This window comes from Sturnus vulgaris, chromosome 7 (genome assembly GCF_052056855.1).
Source record: "Sturnus vulgaris isolate bStuVul1 chromosome 7, bStuVul1.hap1, whole genome shotgun sequence".
In the NCBI taxonomy this organism is placed as follows: domain Eukaryota; kingdom Metazoa; phylum Chordata; class Aves; order Passeriformes; family Sturnidae; genus Sturnus; species Sturnus vulgaris.
Window position 1 is genome coordinate 36,730,809 of NC_142249.1, and position 23,705 is coordinate 36,754,513.

Consider the following 23,705-nt stretch of genomic DNA (forward strand, 5'->3'; position numbering starts at 1 on the left):
CTCCAATCCTTCCCTAAAGGCTCGTGTTCAGCTTACAGACTTTTCAAAACAGTTCTTCTGCTGGGAAGGCAGAAAGTGAGTGTTGATCATGCTCCTGCAGCTTCTCCTGCTGCTGCCACAGGGAGAGTCTGCAAAATCAGGATCTGACAAGGTGGTGACTACAGAGAAAGATTCAGATAATGCATATTTCCCTTACCAAAAAATAAACAGCACTGACCCCCTTGCAGAGCTCATTGAGCAGACCACATGCACCTGCATTGCATTTGATGTATTTGCACTCACTGGGTTGTTTGCACTTCTGGCTTCAGTGCTTTTAACCAAAAATGTTCGCCTGAGATTCCCTCTTTAACAGCACGAGGAGCGTTTGTGCCAGGGAGGGAGCTGCAGCAGGGACAGGCACAGGGATGCTCAGCACTGACACAGGCATTGCCTGCTGATGCTCCCCAGAGTGATATTCTGGCAAATATCAGAACCCAGCCTCGTTGTATTTCCTCTCATATATATTTTAGAGGTATGTTTTATTGATAAAGCACCAAACACTCAAATAAAAATTTACCCCCTAATGAGGCACTGAGATATCTCTACACTATCAGCCCACCCCAGCTCAATCTTCAGTGCTTCTGGAGGTCAGCACAAACTTTAAAAATGTATGGACAGCCATCACAATTTATAATTTTTTTCTGTCTTTTATATCATTCGTTCCCTCGTGTTGCCTCTTCCTTGTTGGGTGCACATCTCACAATCAGCAGATATGTTCATCAGCTACTGAGCTACAGGCTGACAGTTTGTCACATAATTATGATAGTCATTCCAAGGAGGATGGTTTTTTTGCCTTCAGCTAAATACTAACTCTTTTTTCTGCACTTCAGTAATCAATTTTTCTTTCTCTTTTTCTATTTCCCCCCTACACCCATCTCAGGGTGCAGCCTTTTTAAAGCAAAGAGATAAAAGCACCACTGACAGCAGTTTGCTGATGGCCGTGACAAGTTAGGAAGTATTTTTCCACAAACTCATTGGATCTGTTTAAAAAAAAAAAAAGTAAAATTCTATTTTTTCATAATCTCATTTAAAGGGATAGGAGCCCTTGGACAGCATGACTGGATTGTTTCTTAACATGGGGTGCCTCCTTTTCCCTGTGTCCTGGCAAAACTTCCCATAGGGCAGAAAACTTCTAGGCACAAAACTCTTATCAAAAAGGCTCTTTCAGCTAAGAAATGTCTCCCTTTGTGTATGTTGGAGCAGAGTTTCCCCCTTCCAGGGACTCAAACAGAGTTGCACCCATTTTGACACGAACTCCATGAGCATCTTCTTCAGCTAAAAGCAGAAGTCAGTCATTAATTTGGTGAGGGTCAGTTAGTTCTGTGAAACAATTTAAGAGAATATTTTAATCCTTTTACCTGCCACCATCTCCAGAAAATTTCTCCCTAATAACCTTGCATATTAAAATGTGGTTATTTTCTCCTACAGCTTTCAGAATTCAATTTTCCTCCAAATCTGTGGTTTTTTACTTATTTTGATGATAATAATGTCTTCAATGTCACCTTTTCCCCTAACTAATTCTGAATGAATTGAAGAGTCCAGGCTGGGGCATGGATGGGGATGTTTGCCAACAGATCCAGCTTTGGCCTGTCTCCTCTCCATCAGTCTCCCCCCCTGTGCTCATACAAGGGGCTCAGTTCACAAAGGCAGCTGTGGGAAGCTCCCTTCTCAACACAGGAACCATTGAGGTTTGCCTGCTGCTGGGAAATCCTTCAGCCTACTCTGAGCCTGATTATGAACTCGGGGTTGGATCCACCCTCCTGTAAGTGTACCACTCATGTCAGGGAGCAGGCTGGGGCTGCAGAGGCACAGGTAACACTCCTGGATGGAAGGTGGAGGGCTGGGCAGGGAAAGGTGTCTCCTGATGGCTGTCAGGGAACTGGAGCTGCCATTGCCTTCTCCATTAAACACCAATGGAGTTTAGTTAGGAACTGGGGTTAGAAAAACCTGCAGCCACCACTCTGCTGGGAGCTGGGAGGGTGTGTGGGAGGGAGCTGTGGTTTACAGCCTTGATGAAAAGAGCAAAGGAAGAGCAGAACTGAGGGATGACATTTCTAGGGAAGCTGGAAGAAAAGAAAAATAGTTCTCATTAGCTCGAGAAAATGATCTGGCTGTAGGTGTTTGCAGAAAGGGGTAGGAACAAAGTCCCTGGGAAGGCTTTCCAGAAGGGTTAGCAGGAAGGGGAAAGTAGGGAGAATCTGTCTTTGATTTAATTAATGAACTAGACCTTCCAGCTTTAGAACACAAATCACTCCCTGCGAGGGGCTGTTGGCTGTGGAAAGGAGGGAGCAGGTGCAGCTGTGTGACCTGGCACTGCAGTTAGTCCAGCTCTGCTCACTTTGCTACTGGCTGTACAGGAAGGAGACAGCTCTTCCCAGTTGTCAAATGGCCAGGCAGTGTGTGGAAGCTGACTCTAGGTCATTATTCTGCTAAGGAAGGAAATTTTCCCAGGGTAGTAGTAAGGTGTTTTATCATCTGCAGAGTTTTGCTCATCAGCTCTCTGACCCTTTCTGCTTTAAAGTGTCTGTTCAAGTTCACCTAGAGTTCTGTTTCTGCGGGCATGCTTCTCATTTTCTACCTGAAGGTTGAGGAAGAAATTGTAAGCTCAGCTGTGACCTACAAACTGGCAGGTCTTCCTATTCCTGTTGATGATTTTGACAAATCCAGTGATTGGGAGGGGATACTTAAGTAGGGGAAATGCCACCTTGTCAATTTGGAGCCCAGATGCTGGTGCAGACCTCTGAGCAGGGCAGTGACAGAGTCTGAGTCAATGAGAGCTCTGAGCCAAGGGCATGAAGTGACCCCAAAGGGGAGATGCTGAGAGCCAGTGCTGGCTGGGGGTCTGTAAGATGAGACCTTACTATTTCTGGGAGAGGGGAAGGGGCAAATCCTCAAGCTGGCCTTCTGGGTGCTCGAGTATTTCCATAGGTATAGATTTGATATGATTTAGCATTTATGAGCCCATATGCCCAGGATTTTCTGTGTAAGTGCAATAAATGTAGTGGTTCCATCATCTGGTATGAGCTGCTTCTCTCCCCTGAGCTGAACTGGGGCATCTCTCAGAAGTGCTGGCAGTGAGACAAAAATCCTATTTCCTTGAGAGATGAAGTGTAAGTGCTCTGCAAGATTTGGCTTTCTTCAGCACCAAGAACAACAGGACTGTAATATCTCTTGCCTCATCACTGGAGTTGTTTAAGGCCAACTTGGATGAGGTTTGGAGCATCCTGGTCTAGCAGAAGGTGTCCCTGCCCATGGAGGGAGGTTGGAACTGGATGATCTTTGGGGTCTCTTCCAATCCAAACCACTCTATGGAATATCACACCTTTTCCCCTGTGAGAGAAAATGAGCTGTTTTATATATTGAGGAACAATTTGCTATCTTTTTGGCTGGGGCATAATCTCCTTCTGTTGCAGAGTGCCACGCAAAGCAGCCACTTCTATCACAGAGCTCAGAAAGGCTGGTTTTGCTTAAACATTCTTATTTTACAACGAGCACCATGGTTTATGTAGGGTGACAATTGCTCCTCGCCGTGTGAACTTTTGGATTGCTGTGCTGAGCAAAATCTGCAGTTTTCTTTTAAACACCTTTCTTTCTTAGCATAACTCATTACTCACAGTGTGCTGCTATAATTTATAGATGGCTGTGCCTCGAGGAATGAAATGACCTCTGTCACTATCACATAAATAAGGCTTAGGAATGCCAGGATTTTCATATCAGATGGAGTAGGCTTCTTTCAGAGCTTATAGAGAAATAGTGGCATGTTATAGATTTATTTAAGACTGCAATAGTTTCATGAACATTATGCTGCCAGCATTACTGTCTGAAATAACAAAATTGGAACCCAAAGATGGGAGGAAGATAGGACACATGATGGCTATTAAAAAATAACTGGCTATTTTGTCAATACAAGTTCAGGAATGTTGGCTGGTAAATCTCAACTCTTCTCTAAGGTGTGACTGCGTATTAAAATATATCAATAGCTATTCCATTATGTGACTGACCTATTACATGGAGACTTTTTTACTGACAAAGAATAGCATTGACATCAACCATCCAAAAAATGATGTAAAAAAAAATAAAAATGTCTTGCTTGGCTGTAGTTTTTTTTGTCAAGAAAGGAACAGAGAAGATGCTGATTTCAGGCCATGAATGTGTGGAACCAAATGCAGGTTATTCTGCAGGTAGAGAAAATGAGTTTAAAAGGTTCAAAAAAGGCAAGTAGTTTTCAAAATGCTGCAAATTCTCTGTCCTGGGGGACAAATTCTGCCTTAAATGCTCCTCGTGCACCCTGGGAGTGCACAGCCTTGGGGATGCTACCACTGGGCTCTGAATGGAGAAGGGGAAAAGTGCTGGAAAGTGCTCCTGATTTATTGTCTCCTCTCTCACACAGTTTTATCCATGGGAAGCTGGCCTTCCTTTGATGCTGCCTGAGAGAATGTTCTTCCACCTGCATCTTTCCTGGGCAGGTGAGAGTTACCCATTGCCTCTGCGTGGCAAAGTTTGGCCAGGGTTTTGGCCAGGGCTTGATTCCCCTTTTAGTGGCATCACCTTTCCTCGAGGGTAGCCCTACAAATGCTAAATTTCTTCAGATTTACACCACTGGAGGTGAGAGCTTTGTCCTTTTTGACTCCTGTTAGACGCTCAGACTGGGATGGCAAACACAGTGAAATGCTTTTTTAAAATCTGTACTTTGTAAAACTAAATTCTCAGTTGCAGCTGAAGCTTCATCACTTGGTTTTCACCCGTGATGATTTATGGATAATTATAATTAGTCAAATAGGCCATGAAGACCTTTAAAGAAGCCTAACAAGGAAGAGAATGCTTTAGTACTAAATTAAACACGTAGTTTCAGCAGAGGACAAAGAAGGGCTTACTGGAAATGTAATACAATAAAAATAGTCTTATAAAGATTTGGCAATGCTACTTGTTAACAGAACATATTTTCTCTGAATCCCTCAGGATTGTTAAAACAAGATTTGAAATGACTGCATGTGAAATTATTTTGATGAGGATATCTCTTCATGGCACAAACCTGTCTTAAACTGGCAGAATTATCTGCCTCATGTTATATATAACATTTGAGGGAATCATCAGTCAGATTCCGAACTGGAATAAAGAAATTGTTATCTCAGTCAGCATTTCTTAGGCCACAAATGGAATACTGTGTTTGGTTTGTGTCACCAGTACACAAAAATATGTGGGCAGGGTGGAGAGGGTCCACAAAGATGAGCCAAGGCCTGGGAAGTTGCCATGTGATGAAAGGTTGAGAGAACTGGGTTCATTCAGCCTTGATACAGAAAGCTTAGGGGAAGCCCCATCACCATGTTCTAGTTTTGAAAGAATGAATACAAAGATGGAAGGTCACTTTTTACAAGTAGTAACATGGAAAAGATGAAGTAAAATTCAGATTCAACACAAAAATAATTTTTTTCATGATGAGAACAGCTATCCATTGGAATAATCTCAGCAGTGGTGAATTTCCCAACATTGGACGCTTCAGGTCCAGCAGGAAAGGGTGCTGGTCTGTCTCATCTAGACTATGCTTTTGCCAATAAAATATAGACCAGAGGAACCTTGAACCCTCTGTTTGGGCTGATATTCTATGATTCCATGATCTCAAAGCAAAGCTGCAAAATGCCAAGACTATTTCCAACCTGCTTTTAACACCAGGCCGTTAACCCTATTTATTCTTTGTTTGTTGTAGCATCACTAATGTTCTTCTGCCTATAAAAGTTATGAACCTAATTTAAATTTAAAAGTCTTGTTTCTGTACCATAAAAGGCCATGAATTCATACACAAGTCAATTTTTTTTCACATCTATATTGGTTTCTGTTTTGCTGTTGTTGTTGAGAGCAGATCATTGTTGCTGTGTAAGCCATCAAATATACTTCTTAAAGATTGTTTTGTAATGAACTCTATCTTTCAGTATGCTATTGAACCAGGAATTTGGAATCAGAGAGGCAGAACAATGTGAAAAAAACACAAGATGAATCTCCCTCTATTTTAAAATGTATAATTTCTTTTTTTTTTTCTGTGAAAAGATGTTATTGTGTCTCTGGTCCATGGATATAAAAATTACTGAGTGCATGCAGCTGAGCCTGCCTCTGCTGCAAAATCTCACTGCTGCAAGACACAAAAAGTACTAAGCAAAAATTGGCTCAGGCACATATACCCACCACTTATACAAACCTCACAGCATTCAAGGTATAATGTAACTGCAAATATTCAATGTGCCTTTAGAATGTGGTAAAATACCTCCCAAGAACTCACTGCAATTCAAAGAAATGTTACAAGTCCTGAACCGGGTTAACATTATTAAATAATGTATTTTTTGGGCAGCAGCTCTAAGCACAAGGAGAGGAGCAGCACTAATGAAAACCAGCAAAGATCCGGGAAGGTTTGTCCCCTCTGTGAGTGTGACCCCGCTGATGGAGGCAGGGTGTTGTTACCGTGTCTCCCAAGCCGAGATGGGCGCCGTCCATCCCCAGGTGGGAAAAGGGCTGCGGGGTCGTCTCCTGGTGGATCCGCTCCCTGTGCCCAGGGCTGGAGAGGCGAGACCAGAGCACCCTGTAGTGCACGGGGGGCTCGGGGGAACGGGGGCTGTAGCTGCACTTCAGGTGGACTCGGCCTTGCACGAGCTCAGGAGTGATCACTGGTTGCAAAGCCAGGCTCGGGAGCTTGTCTGGAAGAGGGAAACAAAAGGAGGATGGAGCACAAAATGTTGTTTTGATGTTAAGGTGGTTCCCCTAACAAGAAGGTGTCGGTGTAATTAAACATGGGAGATGCGCTGCATTTTGTGTTCCTCTGACTTAATTAGTAACCATGCAAGCAAGAAGCTGTGTTTCATATGAAATGCAAAAACTGCTAATTGTGTGCCGACTATCTATTGCTGTTATATCATCTGACCTGCTGGATTTGAATGTGATTTTTTTTTTTTTTAAATTTTGCAGTGAGAGAAACATTATTGAAATGAGGCACTCAGATTAATACAAATTAATTACTCTGGCAAAGGTCATCAGGTTTGCATTTCCCTGGAGCACAGCTTTTTGATCCAACTTTTGCAGTAAGCATAGAAGAGATATGAGAAATCACTGTGTTGCAGAGGTAAACTGACTCTCGAAAAGCAGCCAGCTCCTATTGCCTTACTGTGAAGATCCTTTCCAGGCTGTTTTAGGATGTATCTAGGCTAGGTATGCTCAATATAGTCTCCTTCTGCCCAGAATAATGCCATTGTTCTAAAAATACAGCTTGCTTTCTGTAGGCTTCAACAAGTAATGAAGTCTGAAACCTTTCTTCCTGTTAAACTCACCAGGAAAGGAGAAACAAAGAGAGGTTAAATAGTGTAAGGGGATGTTTTTCATCTCTAGAGATCCAGACTCAAACAAAACATGAAGCTGGTTCAGATGCTCTGAAAGGTTAAATTAAGTAACTTTTTTGGAGGAGTGTAGAAAATATAATATGTGGGAACCCAAGAGAATAAAATATGAAGCTGTTCCTGCAGAACAGAGAACCAATGTGTCCAATCTGTCCAAGGCAAACAGCAAGAGGTAAGAAAAAGAAACGAGTTACTTAAAAGATGAATAAAGACCAGTTGTTAATACCCTTTTCTATTTTGTTTCTTGGAGAAGCTGCCTCAAACTGTGGCTCACATCACGACTGTGTGCAGGAAATTTTCCCAGAAGGGCAGAGTGAAGTGATCAGCTCACGGGAGGATGTGAGTGGAATTGCAAGCATGAACACTGCTTTTCCCAGCTGTGTCCTTTCTGCCAAGTTATGGAGTTTTAAATTCATTTTGTTTTGCATCTCAGAAGCAGTGACTGGTGTCCTGCTCCTGAACCTCCAGCAGAAGGGGCTGGGGAATTGACCCTGACACAAAGCCATGCCAGCTGGACCCAGCTGAGCCTCCTGTGGTGCAATATTTACAGCTGAATGTAAACCAGTGAGGTAAAAATCCCCAGTAAAACAACTCCAACTTTGGGTGTTCTCCATCCAATCCATGAGACTGCAAAAAACTTCCTAAAGGCAAGAAATTAAAGACTCTGGAGGACTGGACCTCACTGAAAATGGGATCAGGATAGATGGGAAGGGATAAGCTTTGTTTTATTAGAAATGCAGGCAGCTTTACATCACTGAACAGGTATGAATCATCAAACAGAACAAAGTTATTCACCCAAAATGTATTGGCAAAAAAAATTCTTTGAACAAGAGTAGTGGAAATCTTATAGTTTATAAGAAAGCCAAGCTTAAACTGAAAAATGACTCTATTCAGTTAAAAAGTAATTTCTGAGTAAGAATCGGTTTCATTTATTTTAATTGATTTTTTTAAATTTCAAATAGTGAATTAATCTCATGTTCTTTGAGCCTTTCTTCCTCCCTCCTCTTCAAGTAGGAATATTAAAATATTGATAAAGATAAGAAAATAGTTATCTTTCTCTTTAAAATTTATTTAAGCTTGGATTTTGCCCAATTGAAAAGCTGATAACCCTGGTTTCTCAGTGTCGTGTTTCTGTCCAAAATCACTAAAAGGAAAGTATAGAGGTAACTTTTTCATTTTGAGAAAGAAGCATGTTTTCTGATGAAATCTATATGCACCTGGCCCTGCTCCAAAGTTCAGGAGGTTTAACTGAATGAGCAATTGCTTTTTGCTTTCCCTTTGTTTCCTAGCTACTGAACAGGGGTTACATCTCTCGTAGTAGGCTGAAAATTATTTCTGACTAGAACAATTATATAAATGTCATGAAAAAGATGTTATCAATTTAGTTTGGAGGTTTTTTTTTTTCCTTGCAGAGTTTCAGAATTACCTTTTTTTTGAGGGGGGATACTGAAATAATAAAGATAAGAAGGGGCCTTAGAGACAGTATCCTGGATACAGCTGAGATGCCTCTGCTCACTCGCTTTGCAACTTCAAGCCAAAGTGGAGCCAAAGACAGTGGGGAAAGGTTACATGTGAGCTGTAACCCAGCAAAGAACGCTTCAGTAATACACACCAGATTACATTTTGCACTGGTAATAGGAGCTATTCTTCAGGAACACCTTGGAATGCCACTGATTTATTTTCTACACGCTCCGCGCCTTAGCGGGAGTGACGCTTGACTCGCAAGGTCACTGAGATGTACATTGCAACACCAGGGCCTTTGAACACCCAGCCTGAGAGGCATAAGTAATCTTACTGATAAATACTTTACTGGTCCTCACCTTCTGCACAGTAGCCCATGCATCCTGGAGTGGGCTGCAGGCGATAGACAAAGAAAGCGCCGCAGTTCCTGACAGCCACAGGGATCCGGAACAGGCAGCAGTCCCTGGTGCCCCCAAAGACCTGCCAGGTGGCACAGCCCGTGAGCCTCTTGCTCTCCCCAGGAGCTGGCAGCGATTCAGACTTCAGTGACAGCCACACTGGAGCTTGTGTCCCACATTTGTTCATCTGAGGGTGCACACAAAAGGAGCTGTTTATAGCAAGTGTGGTAAGACTCCATGAAGATCACTAAAAGCCGAGAGCCTGAGTGTGGTGAACCTGGAGGGTCAGTGAAAAAGCTGTGTAGGTGGGGATGAAAATGTCTTTCTCTGTTTAGATCACCTGCCTCCAAAACAGCTGCCCTGCTCCTGCCCTTCCAGCACACACCAGACATATTTGTGGAGCCTGGACCTCTCCCTCATTCTTGAAGAGAGACATATGAAGAATGGACAAAACATATGTGCAGGATATGCATGAGTTAACTTTTAATTTTTTTTAAAGATTTTATTTTTGCTTTCAGGATTTTATCTATTAACAAATTCCCTGAATACCCTGAACACAGGAAATCCCAAAGCCGAAGGCATTGGTCCTAAATGGTTTAAATGACAGCATGTTGAGTCATGGCCAGGAGAAACTGATTTCCATTTCCCAACTTAGGGATGTGTGTTCAGGAATCTCAGATCTGAGCTGCCCTCTGTGCCTGTCAGGCTCTCTCCTCTGACTAAAGGAACACGGTTCTCTAAAGCTGTCTTTAATTTAAGCACCTCAGTGAGGAGATTAAGTGTAATCAGGGCCTTATTAAATATACAAAGCCAATTACAATGGTGACTCATTTTTTCTGCACCATTACCTAGCATTTATCAATATGAAAAGCACAGAGATATTTGAGCTAAAGTTTGGAAATTATTACCAAATACTGACAATAATTTGCTCTCAGATATCAGTCATATTCAGCAGAGCATGACTGCTGCTGTCTCTTTGCATTTCTTCAGCCAGTGACATTGAACCATCTCTACTAGTCCAGCTTGAGGAACGTGATTCCTCCCAGTGTGAGTGTCTGGCTATAAATCACATTGGGAAAAAAAACAAACAACAACCCCAAACCCCACAATTTTTTCCCATTGGCTAAGGTTTGCTGCTTCACTTTCAAGATCAAAAGTTATTTGTGACAGTAGGGGAAGAGGTGAAAGTCAAAGGATGAATTTATTAAGTCACACACCAGTGCCCTGCTGCAGTTTGAGTTGTACCTGGGAGCTGTTCAAGCCAGAAAGCAGGGGCAGAGGAGAAGAGGTGCACACCCAGGAAAGCAAGGGTAGTTGAAAAAAATCAACAATGTGACACAGTCTGATTTCCGTTTGAAGCTAGTTATTCTCAGGCTTCTGAAAACAAGGATTCCAGAAAGACACCACTGGAATTGTCCAATGTTATTGGTTTTTTTAACCCTGAAAAGTGGCAGCAGCTGAGAGGCTGACCCTGCCTCCCCTGTTTGGTGTCCTGTTGGTTTGTAGGTGGCACTGGAGCTCACACAATGCAGCATCTCCCTGGGGAGGAGCATCATTGTGCAAGCAAAGGAGAGGAGGCCAACACAAAAATTTTTCTAGGTGGAATTTTAGACCAATCCCTTCCCTTCCTTTCTATAAAAGCCACGTTGTGTGCAACTTAGAAGAGGTTTTTCTGTTTGTTTATTTACAGCTTTAAGGGACAGAGGTGTTTTCTGTTCTGGTAAAAAATACAGATGATGGGAATTTGTTGCATCCTGGTGAACTTCTGACCTACAGTGTGAGATGTGGTGTGAAGAGGGGTGTTTCCAAAGCATGTTTATGAGCACACACTTGTAATGACCTGGGAGAGTGGAAAAAACAACATCCAGAGAAGCAGCATGGGAGAAGAAAGAAAGATGGAAACTGGAGCTCAGTGGTCTCTGCTTCTTACTCATCTGGATGTGATACCTGCAACCTGAATTTCCTCTTACATAAGGGAACTGCAAACTTCAGTGCCTCTGCATATGTGAGTAAAGATTGCTGGACTGGAGCATTCTTTTTGAGATTACCCTAAAATGCAGGTATTAGCTGAGTTCACCTTGGAGGTGTTTGGAACCACACAAGCTGGGAAGAATTAGCTATGGGGAGCAGAGCAGCAGGGATGTGTAAGCACTGAATTTCAGTGGATGTGTGCAAACCCAGAGAGTCTTGTAGGAAATGGTTTGGTGAGGAGACACAGCACAACCTACCCATCCCAAATGAAAAAAATACTCTTACAATCATCTGCAACAGAACTTTTGATGCTTAAAATGAGTTATAGCATCCATGTGATGCTGCCTTTAGCAATGTAACTGGTGCCAACAGGTCAGTGCTGCTCCACTGGGAGTGCAGCTGCTGGCCAGGCACACACAGTGCCTCAGTTTCCCTGGCTGCTTGACCTTGGGCAAATAACAAATCACTGACTCTCTGTGTATCTCACTTTCTTATCTCTCAGAGGTGGAGGTGGCTGAGATGGTAATAGCACTTCAGTGCCTTGCAGCAGGGCTGGGAAGATAATTCATTAATGAGACACCCATCTCTCTGCTGTGCTGGGGGCCATGAAGATAAATAGATGTGAGTGCATTCTGGCTGTGAAAAAAGACAGAAAGTGATCCATGCATAAAAGTGGCCTGGATCTCTTGTTCACATATGGAGGAAAAGCTGAAATGCTGGAATAAGAGTATGGTGATTTTCTCCCTCTGTTTTTATCCTCCCCAGAAGTCCATGAGCCATTTCAGTGCTGGAGAAAGTGTGGATTAGCATCACTGACGTCAGCCTGCAGCTTTCTGATAAACCCCCACTGGGATCTCCTGCATTTGCCCTGGCCAATCTTGCACTGAAACCACTTGAGCGAGACAGTTTGTTATGTAACGTGCACAAATTACAAACAATGACCAACCCTTACACGGGTAAAACAAATCAGACTGTGAGACAGCAAGTCATTGTAACAAACTGTAATACAGGATTATAGGCTGGCCAAGGAAGGATTTTAGTATAAAGCAAGTATTTCTGTTTTCCTGGCAGCTCTATGACACACATGAGTTTATTTTCTGTTATGAGCTGCATGTGGTTCTTCTGAGTCAGGCAAGTTGCCACACACTAGCCAAAAGGATTTACTGCATGAGGCCTCTATGAATTAGAAGACAGACCTGGAAAGGCAAGGGCAAATGTAATCATGTGTTCAATCAGCAGTAGAGATAAGAATAGAAAAAAACCCAAACAAACAAACAAACAAACAAATTAAAAAGCAAAGCAATTTAGAAGAACAATCTAGGAGAAGAGGCTTCAAAAAGCTAAAATTTCCAAGTCCCCAGTGTGGCATAATTTGCATTGAATTTAGTAGCTGTCATCTGGGAGAGTAACCAGAAAATTGAATACAGAGGTAGCAAATGACAGAGCATTTACCTGCAATGCCTACAGGCACTGCTGCTCTGAGGATCTTGGAGAGATGTGGGAGTCTCACACCCCCACTCAGCATTTCCAAAAGGAAAGGAGGAATTGCACAGCTGCCTCTATGGGAGAGCAAACTCCACAAGTCTGGGCATCCAGTGGCACAGCTTGCACAAAGGAGAACTTCCCCAACACAAAAGGGACACTTTAGGCTGCTGATAGCCTTTTTTAGTATCTTTTCATACTTTATCCAATCATAAATAAGTGGTGGTTTTAATCTTCAAAGCGTTTTATAAACCTTACCAACCCAATTAATCTTTGCAACACCTCTATGTGGCAGGTAAGCATTCATTAAGTATTTTTGATTCTAATTAGGTGCCAGATAATAATTTAAATAATCCAATTTAGAAAACCTAAACAATTTAAAAAATGTTTTCCCCCTTTGCCAAAACAAGGGAACAAGCCATTATTGTTTAATCCAATGATGTCTCTTTCCATTTGCTTGGGGTTTGGGGCATCAACCAGTTTGATTGATTGAACACTGTGGTTCTTCATAACTGCACAAAGAAATCAAGCCTGATTGTTTTGTCACTTGGGTATTGCTGAAATTATGCTGTTAAAAATAAGTAGCACCATATGTGAGGAAGGCATTGTTTTAGTTGGATAGAGATGGAAGGCTTTTTGGTGTGCTGCTGGTTGGCAGTTAAAGCATTGTGATTTTGCATCTGTTATCCGCTCAAAACTTTACTTCAGCTTTTTAAAAATTATTATTTCTTTGTAGTCAGTTAAAGTAAATAAGTTTGTTGTTTTTTTTTTTTTAAATTCTAGTCTGGGGCCAAACTCCACAGAAATCAGTTTATGTCAGGAATATCTGTAGCAGCAATTAAACTGGTGCCTGTCTTGTTTTTCTTTTAAGCACATGCCTCTGAACAATAAAGGCTGTAATTGTAATTTCTACAGAAGGGTTTTTGTGTGTCTGAAAAACAAACCAGAAAAACAAAAGCTCCTCATATGTACTATTATGATTTGGAACATTCACGTATATGTTCAAGAAAGAATTACAGATGAAATAATACCTTGAAAGTGTCACTTGCTTTTAAATTCATAGAACAATTGCAAATCAAAGTGGGGCTGGATTCAGAGCAAAATAATAATTGAAACAAAATAATAAACTAATGGCATTCAGCTGAGGTACTGTGTTTTGATTGTGAGTATCAAATGTTCTAGAAGAGGTTAAAGAGGAGGGAATGAAACCAAGTATGGAAAAATAAATCTTCTCTAAGGACTGACACATGAAGCATCATGAGCAGGTTAGATTTGATACACTTTAACATGACCTTGTTTTATACACCAAAGATCACTCTTTAAACCTATGTTTGATCCTAGTTTATATGCAAAAAAGTAAACCTATATAGCTAAAAATGAAACTATTGAGAAAATACCAACTCTTACTACATAACGTGTCCTTCATTTACACATGCACATTTACTGTTGCACATGAATTTAGAGATTTGAAGAGGGTTTTTCACATTTAGTGGATGAAACTTCTGAAGAAAGGTATTGGAGTTATCTTGATACCCCATCACAGGCAGATATTACTGAGCATTTCCCAAACAGAGTCTCATAGACATAAAGAGTCTATAGAAAAGCTTGCTATAGAATTGTGTGTGCCAAAAAATTGCAGTTATGGGGCTGGCTCATGGGAGAGAAATTAATTTGAATCACAGAATCTGTGGAGTTGGAAGGGACTCACAAGGATCATCAAGTCCAAATCCTAGCCCTGCACAGGACAACGCCATGAGTCACACCAGGTGCCTGAGAACATTTTTCAAACACCTCTTGAGCTCTGTCAAGATCTGTGAATCACCTCCTTGCAGTTCTTGGAGCTGTGCCCACTTCCCTGGGGAGCCTGTTCAGTGCCCAACCACCTCTGGGGGAGGAATCTTTTTCTAATATCAAACCTAACCCTCCCCTGACACAACTTCAGGCCATTCCCTCAGGTCCTGTCACTGTCACCACAAAGAAGAGATCAGAGTCTGCCCCTCCTCTTGCTCTCACAAGAAAATGGAACAACCCCTGTCTGAACCCAGAAGTCATGGGTTGCTGGAGATTGTTAATGTGCAAAAATGAAATTATTCCACTTTCCTGCTATCCCCTCCAGAAAAAGACATTCAGCTGCTGGTGAGGACAAGCACCTGGGGCCAGTGGAGCTTCTCTACAGGAAGAAGAGAATTTCCAGCCCATTTCTGTCTTTGCTGTGAGTGTGATATGGCATTTGAATTTACATTACAGGCAGCACTATGCACTGCTCTGCTGTAATCCACAGATTGATCTTTTATCTGACTGTGGAGCTGATCTTCAATAACATTAGCCTGTGATGTTCCCTCACATTTCTTTTTAGTGTTTATGCCTCCCATGGGGCTTGCCCATATGTACATATATCCAGATGTAGGCATATACCCTGTATTATTTTAATTCAGAAGCTGAAATTTCTGGAATTGATGTATGTCTTCCCATATTGGTGTTAAGTACTTCTCTGTATTTTTAATAGATTTTTCTGTTGAGCTTTAATTTTCCCATCTTTTGTTCTTCCTCTGAAGGTCATTTTGACTATGGTCTGGCCATGTCTGTGCATTGTTTCTTAATATACTGCCTTAATCTTAGTTACTTAGTATACTTTTTTTGCCTTTCACAGAAAATTTGACAATGGGACAAACCATGATCTATAGCAGCAGCCTCAATACCTGAGGATCCAAAATTTGCAAATTTTTATTTGACTTCTACTACAATATATTTTTGGACAGGGAAGTGGCTGTGGCCAGGAGTGCATGTCCAGGACCCAGTAATTGCTGTGCCTCCTTTGGGAGCACGGGGGGGAAGGCAAGGAAGAAATAGAGGGAGGAAGGTCAGGATCATTTGTTACCTGCCCTGAGAAATTCAGCAGGCAAAACTTAAATTGGAAAGCTCTTTCAATCAAAAACATTTTGCCACTGGAGGAATAAGTTTATGGACAGCAGTTGGATTCAAGGGATGGCAAGTTTGGGAATGCAATTAATAATTTCACTTTCTCTGACATAAAAGCTTTTGGATTTTTCTTCTGTCTTTTTTTCCCCCCTTTCTAGCTTCTGAGTGTTTTTTCTGTCTTTTCTCCCTTTCCCTCCCCCCACTTTTTTTTTTTTTTTTTTTTAATTAAATGAGTGGATGAGAAGCAGCTCCTTAAGAGCTGCAGGTCGTTTTTCAGTGCAAGGTTTGCTGTGCCCCTGAGCAGTGGCACGGTTGCATTCTGGGGCTCTCACAACGCCCATGTGTGACCTGGTTCTCCTCTCTGAATATAATATATAATTGAATATAATTGAATATAAGACTCCCTATGGTTATGAAACAACATGCAGACAGGGACATATTTTTATTGTGGAGGTTTATTCCATGGCAAGATTCAGAACACGGGAATTGTGGAGGAGCCAGGCTGTGGGAGCTGCCCTCCCTCTTGTCCCCCAGCTCATTCCATTTGTCCTCCCACACTTCTCCCCACGCAGGGCAGGACCTCCAGATCTCCATTCTGGCTCAAATCCCTCCTGAGCTCAGCTGGGTGACAGGAATCCTCAGCTACCAGCACTTTGAATTAAGAAGTTAATCTCACCCATCGATAAGCAGCTAATTGTATCTGGCCAGTATCAACACGATATCACTGGGCATATATTTTACAAGGTGCTGGAGTAATGTACTTTTTAATTCTGCAGTCGTATTGTCAGGCTTTATTGGGTCTCTTTTCTCTTCTATCTGTTCAGGGTTTTGTCTTTGACTTTTTTAATTAAAATCAGCTCTCTCCAGCCAGACTGGAATGTCCAATAATAACTGCTTATTAAGGAGTGGAAGCAGCGCAGTTATTAATTTAAATTATTTTGTTCCAGAGGTTTTGCTGAAATTAAATGGAAAACCAAATCAAACAATGATTTAATTAGGTGGAAGAGATAGAATGTAGAGGCAGATTTAGAAGGTGAAGATCTAAAAGAAGCTTATTCTTCCAGTTTTGACATCTAACAGATGTAATCCTTCATCAGCATGGTGAAGCAGAGATTTACTGTCATTCAGAGGATAATGAAGAAACCAATGGCAAGAATTATGTTACAAGATAAGAAACTAAACTAATGAATATACCTTCACAAACCTGAATGAAAAACTCCAGAGAAGAGATTAAAAGAAACAAAGCATGCATTGTTAGAAAGAAATCTCATACAGCTGAGCATTGCTACACACTCAAAATTGCTGAAATATAATGAAAAATTAAATAATATTACAGAATGTGTATGTAGACTTATAGAGCAAGCTGGAAAACTTCATAGTGCATTAGAATATTCGAGGATGTCATGAAATTAATCTAATAATCCTGCCAATTTATTGATGTTGATAAGATTTATAGTTTATATACTCAAAGTGTTAGAAATTCTACAGAAATAACAACTGTTTCTTAACATTTCTTTAAATGTTAAATTATTAAGATATACATCAGTTGTGACTGGTTTACAGGTCTAGTTTGAATGGATATAAAATATTTTTGCTAATTTTGATAAGGTTCTCCAGCTAGAGCAGAATCACCCAATACCAAACATCCTGGCACTCTAGGTTGAATATTTCATCTTTTAAGTAATTTATGGTAATTAGTTTATTATTTTCTGAATTATTTTGTTTAACTTTATGTTTGAAATTATGCTAACCTCCTGCAGTTGGGATATTTGAGGTGAGAATGACTTTAGTGAGGGGCTCAGGTTGCTCTGGAAACAATGATTGCAAGTTAAACATTATTGTCATACATATTAAACACACATAAAACCAGATAATTATTGTTTTGTCTCTTTTATAGAGTAGTCTTATCTGGTGGAGGTTTTTTTGCTCCACAAAGCTATTAGCATACTTATGAAACTAAAGAATGCAAGATATGATTCAATGCATAAATTCAATGCAAACTTTAGCTTTTTCTTCAGTTTCCCTAAAGATCGCTTTAAATATTGTTTTTTCTGATTTCTTCTTTCTGATTTCATCAGCAGAAGAAATCCCTAACTCATAATAATTTATATGGGAAAAGAGTCAGGTTGCAGAATCCATTCTTAAAGCCTAAAATTCTCCCTGTAGAGCTGGAAAACACCTGAGTTTATCCTAGCCTGGTGGAATATTGGCTGTTCCATAGTGATCCTGGTCTCTGACTAATGGCCTTGCATATGACAGTGATATTGCTGGTTTTGAAGGTGGTGGTTTTGTTACAGTTGGTTTTGATGGTGGTGGTTTAGTTGCTGTTGGGTTTGATGGTGGTGGTTTTGTTACTGTTGGGTTTGATGGTGATGGTTTTGTTATTTTCGGGTTTGATGGTGGTGGTTTTTTAACTGTTGGTTTTGATGGTGATGGTTTTGTTAGTGTTGATCTTGATGGTGGTGGTTTTGTTACAGTTGGTTTTGATGGTGGTGATTTTGTTACTGTTAGGTTTGATGGTGGTGTTTGTTTTACTGTTGGTTTTGATGGTGGTGGTTTTGTTACAGTTGGTTTTGATGGTGGTTTTGTTGCTGTTGGTTTTGTTGTTGTTGCCGTTATTTTTCTTCTTCTACTACTACTACTACTGATTATCATCATCATCATCATCATCCAAGTGGTTTTCCCATTACCACCCACCCATCCCCACTGGATCCACATTCTAGGAGAGTACAGAGAGGGATGGGGAGGGAAACTCCCCGAGAGGTTTATTCCAGCTCCCCAGGGGCAGTGCTCAGGTTCTGCTGACCTCGACACATCTGGTGGGCATTTCCACGGGCTGCTGGCCGAGCATGAGGCGGTACCATGCTGGTGGCAAGGAGTGGTCACACACCAGGTCCTGGCTGGCCACTCTCTGCAGCTCCAGGGAGTCGAAGCTGGTGCTCCTGTAGGGATTGCGGAGGACGCGGTGTCCGCCCGGCCAGCACTCGGGAGCTGGGCAGGATGGAAAAGGGCAATGAGTAATGACTTCATCAGTTTAATTCCACTGGGCGCTGCTAATGGCTGCTTAAATCCCGTAGCCTTTCTTGTTCTGATTCATTTTAGGGTTAGGCTGATTTTCAAGGCAAACAGATCCGGATTTAAATATAAAAAGGTGCAAGCTTGGTAACATAAAATTTTAGTTATCTAGATTTTCGTCATATCTGAATCAGTACCAAACCCCTTCACCTTTTAACATGATTTCAGCCTAATTTTAGGGATTAACATCTGAGTCACTCCTCCTCAGAAATCAAATAGTGTTTTAAGGTTACAAAGCCTTGTGACCTTTGAAAGTATGTGGGGTTTTAATTTAATTTATTACGTGCATGAGCAATTTAATCATGATACTAATTGATGCTCAAGTATAAAATGCACTTCACGTGCTTTTAAATATGAGCTGAGAAGATTCAGAACAAGAAATGTTAAAAAGACAAAAAAAAAAAAAAAAAGAAATGGTATTAAAACCACAGTAAAGTGTTTTGAGAAATCAGCTCAAGTTAGGCTTGCAAATATTGAAGGCACAGGTCAGACTCACTTGAGGCATAAAGCCAAACTCATCAGAGTTTGTGTGTGTGCATCTCAAAGTTTGAATCAAACCTGCTGCCCCTTGACGTGTGTTTGTTTGCTCGCCTGCCCTGTTTATTTTCATGCATCTCTTGACCTTTTTTACAGAATATTCAGTTCCTTTCTTCTCACCTAATAAAAAGAAGCCTTGTGGTGATTCTGTTAGAAGTTGTTTATCTCCAAAGAGCTGATGATGTAGCAAAAATAGCCTTTTCTTGGTTATGTGAGCCATTCCTGGATGAGGCCAGGTCCCTTTTCACCTGTCAGCACTGCAGAGTGGTCACAGGAGGGGACTGAGGTGGAGCTGCTCTGCTCTGAGCTCAGCAGCAGAAGGCTCAGCTAATTTCTTGCTGCAGTAATCTTTAATTGCTAATGATGATGTAAGAGGCAGAGGCCACATCACAGGAATTGCTGGCAGTTAGCAAAATCACCTCTTTTCACTGTAAATAGAGCTTATTCATGTGGCACCCTTGACAGAGAAAAAGACCCCTCCCTATAACTTAATTTTTCAAATGTCACTTTTCAGATTGTAGTTCTGCTTTAATATTACGCCAGTGGCACTCTGAAACACATTTATCATTTTTATTTTATTGACAAGATACTCAGAAGGTCAAAGTCAATCCATTTATGGCAGTATTTTTAAAGATTATTTTGATTGTGCCAAAGGCAAGGCAATGGTATACAAGACAAATGGGACAAAATGTAGCGTAACGAAGGTTTTATTGCAATTTTCAGAGAACTAAACTGTCAAAGCCATTGCAATTCCAATGCAAAATTCAGCTGAATTAATACAATTGCCTTTTTAAATAAAAAAAAAGGTGCCTTAAGCTTTTCTTTCCTATAGGTAAGAGATATTTCAGAGAGGGAACACTTGGAAATATTGCACCTCTAATTAAATGTAGGATTGAATTCCTTCCCTCAGAAGTCCTTTCTGGAGACCACAGGGAAACTTTCCTTTGCTAATTCCCATCCCAAGGGAAGAAGTGACATTTCAGCAGACCAACTATTTTACAAAAAGGAAAAGTTTACCCTATATTTAAAACCCCTTAAAAAAATGCAGACCCTTGCTGACCCCTCCAGCACCACTCAGGGCTTCAGGAGTGTTAATGGGAACAGAATCTTGGCTCCTGATGCCTTTTGCTTGCCTGAATCAGCTCCTGTCTGAACAAAAGGAAAAGGAATCTAAAAGCAAACAGCTCTTTGCAAGGTATTGCCACGGGAATCTTGCAAGGACAATGTAATATAATTAATTGCATTCACTTTCTCAATAATAATAATATCAAATAGTGCCTTTAGATGTAGCTAATAGCCTTCTGCTCGATATGTATTAGTTATAATCCAAATTCACACCACATGTTGTGGTCTTACCAGTGATTAACTACTCTGTCTAAACAACGCAAATATATCAGACACTGACACATGGCTAATTATTTTTCATCCCTTGCATGGTTTTGTTTGCAGTAGTTTTTCTCACATTAACACCAGAGGAGCTGAATGCTGCAGATGGGCCTGGCAAAGGCCAGGGGGGCACTTGGAGGAGCACATGGGGGAGACATCCAAGGTCCCTAAGGAGAGGGGTGTTCATCCAGTAAATCCAACAGGATCTGGGACAAAAGCCATGTGTTTGGTCCCAAAGGAGCCCTGGCTCAGGCAGCCCCCCCCGAAGGTGTATTTTACCCTGAATTCATTGCCAGAGCCTGTTTATGTACCTGTGCCTGGGTTTAGTTGTGCTGGCAGGCTGTCATTGAGGAGGCAGGTTGGCAAATTGATCTGCTGTCAGCTCCCCTGGAGCCAACCTGACGGATTTTGTTCCCTGCCTGACGCAGATCAGACCGAGGCACGCAGAGCTGGTGGCACAAAACCCTCACCCGGGTTTTGCAGCGAGCCATGAGCAAAACAAACCCTCAATTACTGAGTTCCCCTTGTAAAATGGTGCTTATTATGGCCCTGTGACAGGATGATTGTAAACTTTAACATGCAAATTGCAGGCTGTGGTGAAAGTTAATTACCACTGGCTTTTCTGCAAAAATAAATGAATAAAGGCATCACTGTAATCAGACTTTATTATAAAAATGTTATTTAAAAGAAAATAACAAGAAGGCACAGCTGAGCCCTGTTGATTCTTCATCTGAGAGATGCCCACTTGTACCTTATGGTGGCTGCAGCTACATTCAAATCAGACAAAACCTTCCTGTTTATTTTTAATTCAGGTGCAGGTGTCAAGCTTATGGACAGTCATGATGTGCTCAACATCCCAGTTATCCCCCACATTCATGTCTAGTATGGAAACACTGCTACTCTGGGCTATGCAGTTTAGGTTGTCTTAAGGAAATATTTATTATATTAAGATAACAAATTTAATTTAACCCAGCTCTATTCCTACTATTGTATTTAAGGGGCCCATAAAAAAAAAAAAAAAAAGGCTGGCTTTTTAGGGAGTTGGTCAGTATAACCATTCTGCTTTCCTTCATGAAGAAATTAAACACTGCAGCGAGATTTTGTGGCTCTCTGTCCAGAGTTGCTGGAATTAAATGTGGATGTACTTGGTGCTTTAGTCTCCTGCAAAGAGATGCTTCTTGAACCACCACAAACTCAACATAGGCAAGGAGCTGTTGCTAAGACATAAGAATTTGTTTGCTTTACTAGACTCAAACCTTTTTTTTTTTAATGTAACAATTTTTTGTCAGAAAGTTGTGGCAAAGAGACACTGAGTAACTCCTTTTTGACACTGAAAGCAAACAAATAATAATACCTGCTGTATCTCCTAAGTGAAAATGACATTTGAGTAACTGGTGCAGATTTCTTAGGGAAAAGCCTGTCTCCATCAAATCCATGAGGAATGCTGCTGCTGATGCCTGGGTGTTGGGAGTCATCTGTTAATGTGTGGGAAAGGAGGGGCAGCCGTGGGCTTGCTGAGGAGAGGGGAGCCTCCTGCAGAAGGCAGAAGCATCCAGAAATATCCCATGGAAAATGAGCAGGAGGTGGATATCTCAACTGGATATGCTGCTGTGAACAGGGGGGTTGGATCTCGGCTAAAGGAGACGTTGATGTGACCAGAGCTGGAGGAAGATTTTTGTGTCAGCAGGTCCTGGGGACAGTCTTGATCCCATTCTGTGCTGGCCAATATTTTACAGGTGGTAGTGAGGCTCCACAGGGCTGTACCAGGGACCAGCCAAGCAAGAGTCTGGAAAGGTGAATATAGGGCATCCCTTTGGGATAATCCCTGATTTGGGATACCCCCCTACACACACATTTAACACCTGTAACCCTCGCTGGTGTTTCAAGCAGGTTGGTAGCTGGATGCTCTGAAAGCAGCTGAGTCACCTGTACACTTCTTGGGCAGAGGTCTTGGTGGGAAAAATGCTGCTTTAGGAACACCAGGCATTTGCTGAGGGTCTGTTCCCCCTGGCTGGTGCTCATGGCCATGGGAAGATGCATCAGCCATATCAGAGATAAAGCCAGGAAACTTAAGAGTGGCAGGCTGAAAAATCATAAGGAAATAACTTGCTAAGCCTTTGCTTTCATTTGTAAAGACAGGTGAGTACAAGTGTAATAGAGCTTTACCTGTCCCTCTTGCTCCCAGTAAATATCAGTGGCTTATGTGGAGGAAGGTTTAAGAAGTTGTGAGATTTTGTTTGTTTGCTTTGAATAGCGGCTGCAAATCAAATAATATCAATAGGTGATGGCAGCCAGGAAACCCTGAAAGAAATATAGTCCACAAGCCTGAGGTGCATGTTTGCTTTGGGCAAAGCCACACAATATATCTAAAGGGCATCCTAAAGCCTTGGGAAATAGCTGGCAAATTGTAAAATAACTTTTGTGTGGAGGGTGACTGAGAATCCAGTGACTGATGCAGGCAATGCTAACCAACAGCAGCATTTGGTGACGGGCTGTGACTGCTCTGGGACCAGGAAAGATGTGTCCCTACATGCAGATTTCCTTCTTGCCATCATCTCCTACATTGTGGGAACACAAAATACCTGCAGGTAAATGTATGTATGCATACACATATATGAAACAAAAAAAAAAGTCAAATTATGTATGACTACTCGTATTTTTGACATTTGTATGACATACAGTAAATTTTTGAAGTCCCTCCCTCTCTGGCAAATTTTCAGATTTGTTCTTTTTTTTTTTTTTTTTCTTACAGTCCACAGTGGAACAGAAGCTTTTCCAGCATTTTTGACTTTTTCTTCATGGGAATATTAGGAAATATTTTCATTTGGAAAAATCAGTCTGAAATCCTGAGGAGGCTAATAAACCATAACTCCAAATTAATTGCAGATAAAGGATGTGTTCCCTTTCTTCTCCTTCTGTTCGAGAAACAGAAGGAAACTTTTAAATCGTCAGCCACTTCCATACTCCAGGGCTGGATTTCAGTAGAAAAGCTCAGGTAAGAATTTCTGAATCTTTCAGCATCTCAGTGACATCATTTCCCTATATTATGATTTACCACACA

General features: G+C 41.4%; 1 protein-coding gene across 1 annotated transcript in view; it reads right to left on the minus strand.

Moving 5' to 3' along the window:
• Positions 1-22,691, minus strand: part of LOC106849921 (von Willebrand factor D and EGF domain-containing protein-like) — a 187,942-nt gene extending 165,251 nt beyond the window's left edge. The window contains exons 1-4 of the mRNA XM_088168290.1: positions 22,571-22,691; positions 18,453-18,637; positions 9,236-9,461; positions 6,490-6,722 (exon numbers count right to left, since the gene is read on the minus strand). Of these exons, the coding sequence (XP_088024416.1) occupies positions 6,490-6,722; positions 9,236-9,461; positions 18,453-18,637; positions 22,571-22,691 (765 nt within the window). The remainder of the gene's footprint in view (positions 1-6,489; positions 6,723-9,235; positions 9,462-18,452; positions 18,638-22,570) is intronic.
• Between the last annotated feature and the right edge of the window lie 1,014 nt (positions 22,692-23,705).